Below are 14,789 nucleotides of genomic sequence, written 5' to 3'. Positions count from 1 at the left end.
TATTTTGGCTGAATTTTAAATGTTGGTTTAGTTTAATTTCATGGCATTAGTTTTTCTTAATAATGTTAAGATTGTAAAACAATTTATTATTTCCAAACCCATATCATAAGCCAATATTTTGCTAAAGTTACAGTAAAATCTCAAATGAATTTTAGAAATATCAGTAACTCTTAATTGCCACCAAAATACGATAGCTCTTAAAATTTTATAGCTATAGTTATTAAAGCTGTTAAACTGCAAATATCCACATTGAAATGTTTGTATTACATCTCCTTTGGTGCTGTTTGGATTGGGGGACGTTAAAAGAAAATAAAATGCTCAGGTTTGAGAAGCATATTAAGAACATTTTAGAACTGCCAGTCACTATATTTTGTTACTTGTTGCTGATCTTTGTAGATGGACTGGAATTGTAATGTATTCCTTTGAGGAAAGAAAAAGACCTTTAGGATTGCTTGTCTTAGTAATGATTTGATAGTGGATGATCAGAATAAAGTTAGAAAAACATAGAAAATGAGATAGAATTTAGAAATTGTACCCAGGCTAGACACCTTTTACTGAGGTTACAGCCTGTTAGTTATAACGCTCTTTTAAACTTGTGGGAGTGGGAGTGGGTGACTCCTAGACATCCCGTCTCCTTTATTCTCTCACCTTGAGAGTCACAAGCCTTGCCTTAGCTCTGGGTTTGTCCTAACTAGTGTCCTTGATGCTCAGTGGGAATTTCCTACCAAGCCTTTTCTACCTTTTCTGGAGCTGGGCAGTAGCACTCAGGATCCTGTTTTCTTTGGTTTGGCCAAGACCTCAGCTCAATCTTTGATGTTTTAACCATTTTTTAAAGTGTATTTTCACTTTCCGCATGTTTATCCTGCCTTCTTCTGTGTACACATTGGGTGTGGAGGCTGGCTCCTCAGTTGATGTTCCCTGGCTTTCATATCCTTTTGTGTCACACAGGATAGATGAGCCACTGCTGAGAAGTAAATGTTCTGTCGGTTCTTATTCACGTCAGTGGTATGCAGGTCTTAGAAAACATACGTTATTTTTTCATTTTAATTTTGTGCTACCAGGGCATGGCTCTTGATTGTGGGGTTTAGTGCTTTCTTAAAATATATTGCTGCTTTAGAAATTGCAGGCCTGGGAGCTCCAGGAGCCAAATAAAGACTTAATAGAACTAACACACCTTCAATGTTTGAGTGATAAATGATCCTGGTGAGCACCTGCATGCCACTTACCTAGTCCAGGCTGTGCAGCCAAGACAGCCAGAGTGCCCAGAAGGCCAAACATTTCATGTACACCTTTCCCCTTCAGGGTGATGAAGATCAGGATACTTGTCCCCAGTCTTTGTCACCTTGGTGGTGTTGATTCACTTCCCAGTTGACATATGAGGTCAACTCTGGTCACTTCATCTTTGCTTCCACGGCAGGAGTGCATGGAACCAGGGCTGGCTTCAAGAATTTCCGGCAAAGAATTTGCAGTCTGTTAGTGGGCATGGGCACAAATAGGTCCTAGCCAAGTGTGATGGGAACAATGAATTCAGACTGAGGTGTTTGGGGGAGACTGTGGAGGAAGTTCACCCAGTACAGGGCCTTGTCTACTGGGTAGTTCAGATGGATGGGGTTGATATGGACCTTATGATGTGAGTTAAAAGCTTTGCTCATTTGCCCCAAAACTTTGGGTGCATCATTGAGAAGGAAGGAACTTGGTTTGCTTTGGAGGCACATTATTTCCTCAGGAGTCTCTGGATTGCCTTGGAGATTGGTGTGGTGGCCATGGTGTGCAGAGAGGCCCAGTTTCTAACCTTTCCCCATTAGAACAGGGAGGACATGTGGATTTCACCTCAGCAGCCAGCTCTGATCTCTGGGGAGTCTGTTCAGGGGGAGATCGAGGCTCTATTTGGGTTGGCTGGGAAAGTCTGCCACAGGCCCTTCAAGATGTCTGTCTTGGGCATGGGGCGGGAGGACCAGCAGCATTTGTGCTAGGCATTTGCCAACCCTGAGAAAGTAAAACCAAAAATGTCCCCGACTGTGGCCTCTTTCCCCAGCAGTGGCCAGCACTGCCTGGTCAGGCTGTGGGACATAGATCAGGTTGCATCCTGAGTGAGAGGTCACACGTGCAAAGAAGTTTTGTCTCTCCTCGGTGTCAGTACTAAGGTTAGCATTTATCATTTGACTTAAACCCGTTCCTTAGGCTCTTGTTTCCATTTGCCAGCGGTTATCGTTTAAGTTGCGAACCTCGAACCTCACAGCCTGTACTTCCTTGGCAGTGAGCACAGACTAAAGCCGAGCTTCCAGCCCACAGCTGATGCTGTAGAACCACTGGGCACCCCACCCCGGAGATGCTAGCGTAAGGCCTACAGGGCAGTACTTTTAAAAAGCTTTCTCAGGTGATTCTGATGTACTGGCGGAAACTATTGGATGTATATGAGTCGATCTTAATTTTCCTTTCTGAGGCTGTAGTTTTTGGCTGATGTTGTTTATGTATCAGTTTCTCTAGACTCCTCTTCTATCTGCACAATTGTGTTTACATAGGAGGAGGCCTGGAGGGGAGCCTCAGCTAAGTGCTGTACGGTACGCCATGGGTGGTCTGGTTTTTCTCGGGCGCCTGCATCAGAATTGCTCAGGGAGCATCTGCAGCATGCAGGGGCCTGGGTTCCGGCCTGGAGAGCCGGAGGCGCAGTCAGGGTTGGGAGAAGCCAGGCACGGCGCTTGTGCTTTGCCTAAGCTCCGCTGATCCTGACCTGAGGTTGGTGGCATTCTTCACTGCCCTGAGCCCTTGTTTGGAAAGAACTATGTTCCCATTTAGGAGACCTTTGGGGAGACTGAAAGAATTGTTGGTAAGGATGTTGGCGTTTGAGAACATAATGCTTTTTTCTCTACTTAGCCCGAAGTCAGCAAATAATTGCCTCCGGGATAAATCCCCAACCCACCCCACCCCCAATCAGCAAAGACCATCAGAGCATTGAGAAGCAGACTCTTCAGCAGGTGGTGCCTGAGTCTTCTCAGATGACGCTGGGATAAGCTGCCGAGATCACAGCCTGAAACAGGTTTGAGTTGGTACCACCGATGCTTTGAAGGCTCCCCCCAACCCCACCTTTCAGCACTTCTGATGATTCCCTGTTGTTTTGACTGTGAAAATATGATATAATAAGATTAAAAAGACTACCTCTATTTTTTATGTTTCTCAGTGGCATTCCAGTCTTTGACCCTGTGCATACATATCTTTACATTGTTGTAATCATGGCCCTTCCAAGTTAATCAACTTGCCCACCCTCTCACTGTTCTTTCGTTTTGTTTCATTTTTGAGACAGAGTCTTGCTTTGTCATCGCGCTTAGAGTGCCGTGGCGTCAGCCTAGCTTATAGCAACCTCAAACTCCTGGGCTCAAGTGATCCTCCTGCCTCAGTCTGCCAAGTAGCTGGGACTACAGGTGTGCGCCATGATGCCTGGCTAGTTTTTTCTATTTTTAGTAGAAACAGGATCTCACTCTTGTTCAAGCGATCCTCTCACCTCGGCCTCCCAGAGTGCTAGGATTACAGGCATGAGCCTCTGCGCCTGGCTCCCCTCTCACTGTTAAGAGGTAGAGCTGAGCTTGAAGTTGGGCAGGGCTGTGTGAATGTGTTTCTTTCCATTTGTGGGATGGGGTGGAAGGTGCAGTATCTAGGTATAACCACGGGGTGGTGCCAGGAATCAACACATAGCTGCCTCCACTTCCATGGACTGGAAGCCAAACCAAAAAGGCAAGCCTGGGATCTGGGAGTTGGATGAGGATTTGGGGAGATGGCTCAGGAGTCAAGGAGACCTGACAAGTATGGTGTGGATGGGGCTAGAATTTACCTGGTCTGATGTAACCTGAGTCTGTAGTCTTGATCCCTGTTGATGTGCCCTGCACGATTGTGTGTTTTTAATACATTTTTGATCCTAAAGGGGTTTTTTCTTGTGCCTCATTTTTTACTTTATTTTACATGAATAATTTTGAGTTAAAAAAGGCTGATAAAGACTCCACTCCTTTCATTGTCTTACGAAATGCCTTGTAATAGTCTGTCAGGCTTAATCATCTGGGAAAATAACATTCTTCCTTGTCTGCCCCCTTGAGCACTGGGCTTCTGTGCCAGGGGCCGGTTGGATCCTGGTTGGAGGTTTGGTTGTACACATGCACAGTTCTGAGAAGGGGCAGGCTGTTGGCATTTCCGATGCTGAGAGGGATCTAGCCAGGTAGGATAAATGTTGCAGAGTCTTGTGGATTTGGAAAGTCGGAGGCCTCCGTGGCCTGAGCAAGGGTGGCATCAGGTGGGTCAGGGGGAGTGTGTACACACAAGGACAGCTACCAGGCTTACTGCTTCCCCTTATATGGGTTAATTGGTTTAATCCTCACACCCGCTAGGAGACAGGCCCTTGAGCCCAGAGAGATGAAGTCATTTGCCCCAGGCAGCAGTCGTGGAAGGGTCCAGAGAACAGGTCTGAAGGTGGTTTGGGGCTGTGAGAATGATCTGGCAGGTTGTTTTGCTGCAGTGGACACACACAAGCATTGCCTTGGTGACTGGTTTCTCCCCTCATTGACGGAGACCAACTCCATGCCACCTGGGTTGCCTATTCCTAGCCTGTAATGCTGCTAAGGGTCTCGCCTCCAGAACCACTGCTGTCCCAGTCTCTCTGCCTCCATGTTATTGTCTTCCTTGAGCCTGTGTCTCTTCCTTTTGCCTAAAGCCTATTTGCCCGGGGATGGTTCTGTCTGTCCTGTTGCATTCAGCAATTTTACGCCATGCTTAAGCAAAGACCAACTTAAATTGTGGAGCTTGATTTGCTTGTACTTTTTTTTTAACCCCCCCCCCCAAAAAAACTCTGAAAATCCAAATTTAGTAAAAGTTTAATCTAGATTTGATCCAGAAACCTAAATGTAATAATTTGAAGAGTGTTCTTATTCTCTCTTTCTGGGAGTTCATTTCTTTTTCTAGAAATAAGCCCACGTCGTTGTTGTTGTTCTTCTTGTTCCTTTTTTCTTTTAGGAATCTATATGTGAAATTGAAAAAAAAAAATTTACTTCTTTAAGGATGTTTTCTTAGGGAGCACATTGGCTTCTTTTAAATGACAAAGCTGGGACACAAATGAAGACTAATTCTGCTTCCTGCTCTGCACACACCTTTCATTCTCAGCTCCATGCATAAGTGCATAATTGTCCGCATCAGTCTTAATTTACTCTGTGAGATCTGCACTCCTAACTGAGGGTATTTCATCTACTCATGCGTGCCAATTAAGTCCAGCCAGATAGACCATAAAGAGGCAGATAAGAAAAGTAAAACACCAAGTACCTCAATTTAGCAAATTAGACTAATCTGTAAGGGATTCTTAGCTGTCTGAAATAGAAAACCTATGGCACTACAGAAATGCAAACTATGTTAAATACCCAGCTTGGTGCCTGAATATATTTTAAAAAATCAAATTGTACTCATTGTGCTTCTGTTGTAGAATGTCTTTCATGGATATTGCAATAAGTGGAGAATGATCCTGGGTTGAAATTTCACTCTGTTAAGAATGACTTAACTGTGTGATGTGTGGCTTTTCCCTTGCAGACAATGCAGATTTAAACGGTTACTATGCTCAGTGACACTTGCAACAAAAATAAAAAGACAGAGCAGTAAGGTCAGTTTTGAATTTTAAGTACCTCTACAGGTGACTTCCATAAAGTTTTGGAGAGGGCATCTTAGTTTTATTAATATATGATCTCAGGCTACTAATATTTGATAGTTCCCATTAATAGGTTTATTTTGTCCCTTTTGAGGGTTGGTACAGGCAGTTATGTGCATCAATTTGTCTGATATTAAATATTTCTTATGTGATTATTCAGCCCAGATTATCTGTAGTTTAAAGAACTGCTAAATTTATTTTACCGTTACGTGGAAAAGTTTGCAGGTGTCTAGTGGAGAGTGAGTTTTGTCTTATCTGCACAGTATTGATGTGAGGAAGGCGTTGTTATTGTACAAAAATGAAGGCAGTCTTTCCTCTCTTTTAAAAACCTTGGCTCTGACATTTTTTAAGACAAAATTTGAAGTTTTAGAATTTGGTTTGCTCTTGTACAATAGTTTTCATTATGTGGCAATTAAAGAGGTGATTTTTGACCCTTTGGCTGGCGCTGTGAGGGAAGGGAGGTGGGTTTCTAGGGAGTTTGGAAAATACTTTCTGAGAGACAGTATTTTGGAACAGATGGGAGTATAGACGAGAGCCTGATTATCTGAGTTTGAATCTTTACCTTAACTCATTGGCAATCTCGAGAAGCCTCCTTTATCTCTCCCTGTCTGCCTTGTTTTAGCTGTAAAACAAACAAACAAACAAAAAAGAGTAACAATAGTTACTCTCATTGGGTTGTTAGGGTTGAATGAATTATTAACAATAAATATGAAATACTTAAAATAGTGCCCAACGCACAGTGAGCATCAGTAACTGTCAGCTGTTAATGACTATTTGTTTTCTAACTCAACTTAAAAATATATATGTATGTATGTATGTATAGTTTCAAAACAAAACTTGTTCAGAGCTAGCCAGTTTTACTTAAGGAGGCAATAAATAGTGTAGGGGTTAGACATCACAGGCCATGGGATCAAAATGCCAAAGCCTCACCTAATAGTTAAGAGATCTCATGTCTCTCATCTGTAAAATGGGATCATAGTAGTACCTTCTTCAAGGGTGCTAGGATTACAATAGATCATACACGTAAGATATTTGACATATATCAGTCACTCAGTAAATGTTAGCTGTTCTTATTATTTACATGCTCACTAACTAAAACAGTTATGAAAAGGATTTTGTCAAGCCAGTAAGATGTTTGAAAAGAGGGTCTTTGAGGACCATGAAGAAGAGCTTGTAAATATTGATAGATAAGAAAAATGACCTCTTTTCTCAAATAAAAGGCAGTGGAACAATTGATATTGCAGGTTGACCATCCCTAATCTGAAAATCCAAAATCTTAAATGATCTGAAATTTGAAAATGTTTGAACACCAACATGATACCACAAGTGGAAAATTCCACACCTGACCTCATGTGACAGATCTCAGTCAAAATGCAGTCAAAACTGCTTCATGCACAAAATTATTAAATAATTGTAAAAAATTACCTTAAAGCTATGTGTATAAGGTGTATATGAAACATAAATGAATTCGTTTTTAGACTTGGTCTCATCCCCCAGATATCTCATTATGTATATGCAAATATTCCAAAATCTGAAATCTGAAGCACTTCTAGTCCCAAGCATTTCAGGTAAGGGATACTCAGCCTATAGTATGCATAGCCAGATCATCAGCTATGGTAAACTTTGTTTTGCTGATGTTATACTTTTTGTTCCTTTCATACATTTTTTGTTAAGAGTAAGGCCCACTTAGTGATAAAATTCCTATATGAATGTAAGTACATTATCAAGTTTGGAGATAAATAAAAAATTATTTCTCCTTTGAACACACTAGGGGGCACTAGACATCTTTCCAGGGGACAGACTTCACAGCCTACTCCTTGGTTCTAAGTAGGTAGGTCAGGATTACACTGTGGTTCCTCACTGGTCTATTCTCAGGCAGATGTGTCAGATCTTTGTCTTGTATCTCTTCAGTGTGTTCTCTTATGGCCTGATTTCCAGACCCCGTGCTGCTCTGCATGGTAGGATGTCATGACCAGGATGTCCTGTCGATCTTAACTGACCAGTGTGGCGTGGGGTAGCATGACGGTCTGCTGTGCTTGGGGGTGGAACTGGACTGCCTACCTGCTCAAGATTGGAAGAGGTGTTTCATTATTTGTTTTTTTTTATTCACATTTAATCTGTAATTATCTAAAATTTCTCAGTTTTACTTTTTTGTGTAATCTCCTGCCAACAATTGTAAGATAGTATCTGATATTTATGTAGGTTCCAAAGCATGTTTTACATATATTATCTCATTTAGTCCTCATAAGAACCCATTATTTGGCCCATTTTGTGGGCAAGGAGGCATATTCAGCAATGTTAAATGACATTTTCCAAAGTTTGGGCCTCCCCTTACCAGTTAAAGGACCATAATGCACCTCTTCTGCCTTCCTCCAGTTTTCACTTCTCTGTGGGTCTCTTAAATGTGTATTTATTGCTGGGTTCTCTTCTTGTGGCCTCCTCCTGGTGTAGAGCCTGACAGGGGCTTTGGGAATTAGAATATGGTCCAATGAGTAACACACTTCATTTTATTTGGTTGCAGCTGTGCCTGTTACATGTATGGATTAAAGGAAAAAAATGAAGGAAGGAACATAGAAAAAATTACTTTCTTCCTAGTAATGTAAATATAGTTTAGGGCTATTTAAAATCCCCTTTTCCTATTATAAGAAGAATTCTTTCATAAGAACTTGGATCTTTTGCCTACCCTGTCCTACCTGGTCCTGGGGAAACTGTGGCCAAACCAGGGTTCCTGATTCTTCCCTTCGGCTGGTGTGCGAGAACTAGTCTCGCTACAAAGTGGACTCACTGGTGAACCCAAAACATGGAGCTCAGACTTGAAAAAAACTTACACAATTTATATTTTGTTTATTTTTAAGTATTCAAAATAATGAGCTTCGCCTCTCCTCTTTTTTCTAAGATTCTAAATTAAGAATTTCTCTGACGTTGCATTTGCACTCTGTTGTGGGTCATTCTTTGCAGTGGACCTTAACCATGTTTATCCAGTGGATAGAACTAGGAGTAGAGCCTTAAAGTCATGCAGGTAGAAGTATTAGGAAATGCAGCAGGAGGTAGGTCTAAATGAGATAGATCAGAAAGTTCCTAGAACCCATTTCTGGATAACCCACTTTGACCATTTTCAAGTCACACTTCTCTATTTCTGTGTCTTCCTTATCCCTAGCCCTATTCTGAACTTCCACCGTTCATACGCTCAGTACTTACTGAATGTCTGCCATGAGGAGGGCGTTCGCTTGATGGGCGCTATCCTAGAGATCCCAGGTGTGCCCAAGATGTCATGGCGTTGGGAGGGCCCTTGAAAGACAGGATGCCTAAGGCTGGCTGGCCAGGGAAGGTTCCCCTGAGCGGGGGTGTTCTTTGAGTGAAGCTCTGAAGGGTCTGCTGAGGGTGTGGATGTGTGTGTTGAGGGGGGAGCCTGCGGGCAGTGCAGGACATGCAGGTGCACAGGGATGAGGCCGTGTGCCTGGTATGGCACAGTGGTAGATAGCTGTGTTTTTCCACTTAGGTATTTTGAACATCCTGGGAATACTGGAAATTCTTCTGAGATAAATTAACTTTAAATGGTGGCAGCTGGTTCTCAGGTGTATTCTTAGGGTTCCTCTATTGACAAGGCATGCCAGCAGGTTCCAGCTGGAGGATGCCTTGTTCCTGGTATAGTTCAACTGGTTATGTTGGGTCCGACGTGCTTCTGATAGATGATCATTGCAGTGTCAGCCCCAGGCCACACAGCCTGGGCCAGGTTCTCATTCCAGCATGAGTGTAGGGAAGCTGGGAGTGTTTTCTCTGCCTGCATCTGACTGGGATTGTAGGTTTATGTTTGTTCCTGGCTTCTCTTGTAAGTGGCTGCCAGTGGAGTCGATGGCAGGCTGAATCTGGCAATCGTGTGAGGGGTTGGAAACTTGGCCAGTGAACACCATGCCCACTTCGTTTTATGTGGCTGCAGCTGTGACTATTACATGTGTGGATTTTTTAAAATGAGAGGATAGAGAACATGAGAAAGTGATTTCTTTTCTAAAAAGGTAAATGTTGGAGTAGTTAATGCCCCCTTCTGCTTTTTCTTAGTTAACTGCCCTATTTATGGAGATAACTGCATTTAAATTTGGGGGTAATTTCTAATTCTTAAGATTTCAGCTCACTTGGGCCCAGACCTTAACTTTGACCCACTCCTAACCAATTTTAAGTCATCTGTAGCTATTTTTGTTACTATCATATAAAAGACTATCATACTCATGACAGTTTACTGTTTACAAATTCATGACAGAACTTTTAAATTGGGATATTCCAGCAGGTGCCTTCTGAAGGCCAGATGTCTTTACCCATATGGTGATCGTACCATTCATAATAATTTACTGAGCATCCATTTGGTAAACTGTCACAGTTTTTGTTCAAAGATAAATGTTCATGTATTTCTGTGAAACATTCGTGGTGCATTACATTATCACATGCTTATCATATTGGGCCATATATGTGTGTGTGTGTAAATATATATATATGTATCTATCTATCTAGTTTCCTCCTCTTTAAGTGAACATAGTAGTAGTATCTGCTGTAGGGTGGTTGTCAGGATTTCAGTAAGTGTATATGATTATAATACTATATTCATTAAACATTTCTTATCTTCTAGTCTCTTTGGTAAGTGCTTTACACGGGACACCTCATTTAATCCTTCCCAAACCCAGTGAAGGTAGGTGCTGTTGTTCCCGCAGTCTCACAGTGGAGGAAACTTAGATGCTGATGAAGTTAAGTCACTTGTTGAGGGTTGAAGAGCTAATAAATGACACTAGGATTTGACTCTAGCAGTCTGAGCCCAGACTTTTGTGAGAGGCCTGCATTGCTCTATATGTCAAACCCAGTGTGTTCATAGCACAGAATCCCGCTTTGCATCTGCTGGCCAGACAGACTGCACAGCCTGCCGGGCTACGGGACAGGCTGGTTAAACACGCTAAAGAGAGCACCTTTGAGGTTCTTGGCAGTATCCAGGATGGGGAAGGCATGTTTCTTTTGTGCAGATGAACTCACCTCTCCATGTCCCAGAGTGCTGTGCCCTCCCGTACTTGCTGTAGACCAGCACCTTCATGCTGTGCTGCTTCCGTGGCCCTCGTCAGATGGTCAGGTCTTTTGGCTGCAAGCCACATGAGGAAGTATTGCTTATGTAACAGAAGAATCTCTTAGCCAGAGCCACATATGCATGTGGTTTTATAACCCTGGTGTTTTCTGTCTTTATTATGTGTATATGATTCTACTGGGGCAATTTGTCTTCACAATGATACAAATACTTGTAGCAATAATGATTTTTCCCCACCACCTTTAGTCATCCTTTAGCCAAACTGAATAAATGTTTAGCCCTTTTCATCTTTCTTTATGAAGCGGAAGGCGCTGGAATGCAATCATTTCTGTAGTGGCTTATGTGGTTTCCTAGGTGCTGAGTTCTGTGGTGACATGATGCCTGTATATTTTAGGAGGGGGCGAGGAGGAGGAAGCTGAAACCCTGTCTATGCAGTTTGATGTGGTGGGAAATTTAACAGCCACAAAGATTTGCTGGCTAAGCCTAAGGAAATAGCCATTGTCTATCAATGAAGTTTAATATCTGTTACTACTGTATGTAAAATATTTAATGATCTTGTTGTGCCAAACTTTTAAAGTGCATATTTTCTGGTGTTTTTATTTTTCTTCTTGTAAAATTACCTTTGAGAAATTGCAAAAATGAAGTGTTTTCAAGTGGCTATGACAGTTTTCATGATTTTTCCAAGTTTCACATTGTCAACAAATTGGCTAAATTCAAATATCCTTTTTTATGCAGATGTTTGGTTCTGGGTTCAGAGGGTAGGATTTGGATACTGAGGAATATCTTACCTGAAACTGCTTGATTGCTAAGTTTCATAGTGAGTAGCAAGAGTTCAGATGTGTGCATCAAATCCTAGCACTCTCAGAGGCCGAGGCGGGAGGATCGCTCGAGGTCAGGAGTTCGAGACCAGCCTGAGCAAGAGCGAGACCTCGTCTCTACTAAAAATAGAAAGAAATGATCTGGACAGCTAAATATATGTAGAAAAAAATTAGCCGGGCATGGTGGCGCATGCCTGTAGTCCCAGCTACTCGGGAGGCTGAGGCAGGAGGATCACTTGAGTCCAGGAGTCTGAAGTTGCTGTGAGCTTGACGCCATGGCACTCTAGCCTGGGCAACGAAGCGAGACTCTGTCTCAAAAAAAAAAAAAAAAAACAGATATGTGCATCAGGAGGATGTGTATGCATCTTTTCAGTTTCTAAGTTCTGATAGTAAGGAATACCTGGATGCCAGGGTTTCTCAGCTTCAGCACTATTGACATTCGAGACTAGATAGCTTTTTACTTTGGGGGAAGGGGCCAACCTGTGTGTTGTAGGATATTTGGCAGCATCCTTGGACTCCACCTGCAGGATGCTGGTAGTAGTTTGTCCCCAGACTCAGTCGCAGTTGTAACAACCAAGAATGTCTCCAGGCATTGTCAAGTTACCTTGGGGGGGGGGGCGGTGTGGGGGCAAAATTGCCATTGCTGTACAACACTGCACTTAACAGAACTTGTAAATCACATGAAACCCAGAAGCCACCTAGAGATACTTCATTTGGTCAGTTGTGTGGATATAATTTTTAAGGGAGAAAAATACTAATAGAAGAGATTGCCTTTAGAAGTTAAGCTCAAAAAAGGACATTAAATTTTTATATAAAAAGAGTATCACATATTAAACCTTATGGTTAGATGATATCCATTTCCTTAGACTTGGCCATGTATTGCCTCTTCCATTTGCTGTTCTTCTCTGGAAATTACCAACAGGGCTTCATTGATCTTATTGATACATTCTCTTACTATGCTGCAGTGCAGTTTCAAATCACCAACTAGTGCTTTCTTATTGATCACAAATAAATTTCAGCTACTCCTTCCTTTTGTTACTTTGAAGAGCTGAAATTTTCAGCAAGGCAAGAATTTATCAGAGGATGTGCTTTATGATCCGCCAGCAGCTACCTGGAGGAGGTTGCCTGTCGCTCTGGCGCTAGGCCTCTGCTGGTTTTTCAGTGGATGCTAGAAAATATACCATGCCTCTAACCAGGCAGGGTGTGCAGTATTATCTTCATTTTCTCTCTTGCCTTCCCTCGGACATTCTCTGTTATTCTTGCATAGTCAGTGACAGATAAATGCCTTTTTATATATGTTGCTGCTCTCATTCCCTTGCTATGAGCTTTTTAGTTTGAAGGCATTTATCTGTTTTATTGTCTCATTCCATTTCCGCCATTTTGTGAAATTCAGAGTGTCACTTGTATGCATGCTGAAAAAAGTCATCCTTTTATTTTCCAAGTGAATAGAATTTGAGGCTGTTGACTTTCATATTTTTTTTAAACTTATGACACTAGGGTCCATTATAGTTGTATAGTTGTATGAATGCATTATGGTTAGGGGCTGCATCTTCCCCACAACCTTGATGTGTTGCTAAGACTTTTACATGTTTATATGACCAACATTTCTTCTGTTAAATGTACATGGTGACTCCCTTCTGAAATATAAACGCTCATTTTATGTCTGAAAAGCATCATATTACTAAATTCATAACTTAGACTTTATTCAGTGAACACATTTTTTTCTTAGTGGCATAACTATCAGTACTTTTATATTGTTGATGTCTCCCCTAGTAGAGTAATCAATAATGTGAATCTGATACAGTGGTTTTGACCAAAAAGTTGCTTTATGTCCAAGGTACTATGCTGTTTTATGCTATGACTATCTTGAGCACAGAAATAGTAATAGTAAATGAAATCTATTTTTATTACACTGTATTGTTTTGGAGATACGTTAGTTATGTTGAAATTTTTCCTGAATCTTTTATAGAGCTAAGTTCATATATCTTAGGAACTAGCAGAGAAATTTCTCCCTTAGGGTATGCCAGAAGAGGAACAAGTAGTTTTGATAATGAAATGAGACCTTACAGAAATGTTTCTAGAGCAGCTATAACAATTCAAACAAGAAATGAATTGGGAAGGAAGGAAGAGAGAACTGTTTTTCTTTTTTGAATATTAGTGTTTCAGATAATGATGGCAGCAGAAACCTGAAAGACCATTCTGATTTGCCTGTTGTTTCCTGTGCATGATCTGGAACTATATATTTTAATCTGTCTTGTACCCAAAATAACAGAAATATGATTTTTATTTTCATTGTAGGAGATGGAATAAATTGAGACTGCAGGACAAAGAGAAGCATCTGAAACTAGAAGATGATTCTGAGGAAAGCGATGCCGAGTTCAATGAAGGTTTTAAAGTGCCAGGCTTTCTGTTCAAAAAGCTTTTTAAGTATGTGCCATGTGATCAGTTCTTTATATTTGTCATCAAGCCATTATGTGCAAATTAATGTTTTAGGAATTACACAGTAGTTACCTGTAGGCCCTTAACGTACTAGCAGCAATTTATTGCAAAAACAGACACTGTCAAATGAAATTTTAGCCACATGCTGTTCATTAAAATTAGATGATAATAAATTGACTAAAGTGCGCATTGGGTATGCTTGTGAACTGATGAATCTGTATGGACCTATTTCAGCAGACTAAAAGCAACACATTTAAAAGCCATCTGTGTTGAATTATTTTTTGTTCTTAGTAATTTTAAGGTGCCAAACTTGTATCAGATTAATTTAATATATTAAAATTAATATTGGGGAGGGTTTGTGTTTTTTTTACTTCTATAGGGAAGTAAAAAACTTGAGATTATTTTCTGAGTGTCTTGTGTTGTACCTGAGGGTATAATACGTTCGAGCCTACCAAATGTACATCTAAATATTTTATGTAGATGTCGTTCTGATGTCAAAAGAGAAGATACAGGCAACACCTTGAGGATTAAGTTGCTATTTGAAGCTGCCTACGTTTCATATGTAAAGTGGCCAAGTGTTACAGATGACCGGATGCTGCCTGGTAGACAGATGCAGGCTTACAGTCTGGAAGGGCTGGCCAGTCTCCTGTGATGAATGGAGATGCTGAGGAGCATTTTCAGTCTCATCCCTCCAGGGATTTACTTAACAAGATGCTTTAGCAAGGCTTCTTAGATGCATGTATGAAGCTAAACCATTAAATAGCTTCTCTAGGACTCTTTTGTATCATCAGTTTGTAAT

At 41.3% G+C, this 14,789-nt stretch overlaps 1 protein-coding gene across 1 annotated transcript in view; it reads left to right on the top strand.

The window, feature by feature from the left end:
* Positions 1–14,789, top strand: part of LOC123650026 (DNA excision repair protein ERCC-6-like) — a 47,134-nt gene that overhangs the window by 15,978 nt on the left and 16,367 nt on the right. The window contains 1 exon segment of the mRNA XM_045568409.1: positions 13,850–13,978. Coding sequence (XP_045424365.1) covers positions 13,850–13,978 — 129 coding nt within the window.

The sequence above is a fragment of the Lemur catta genome, chromosome 14, assembly GCF_020740605.2.
Source record: "Lemur catta isolate mLemCat1 chromosome 14, mLemCat1.pri, whole genome shotgun sequence".
Taxonomy (NCBI): Eukaryota; Metazoa; Chordata; class Mammalia; order Primates; family Lemuridae; genus Lemur; species Lemur catta.
The sequence above is the reverse complement of the archived record's forward strand: the minus strand, read 5'-3'. Positions and strand labels throughout refer to the sequence as shown.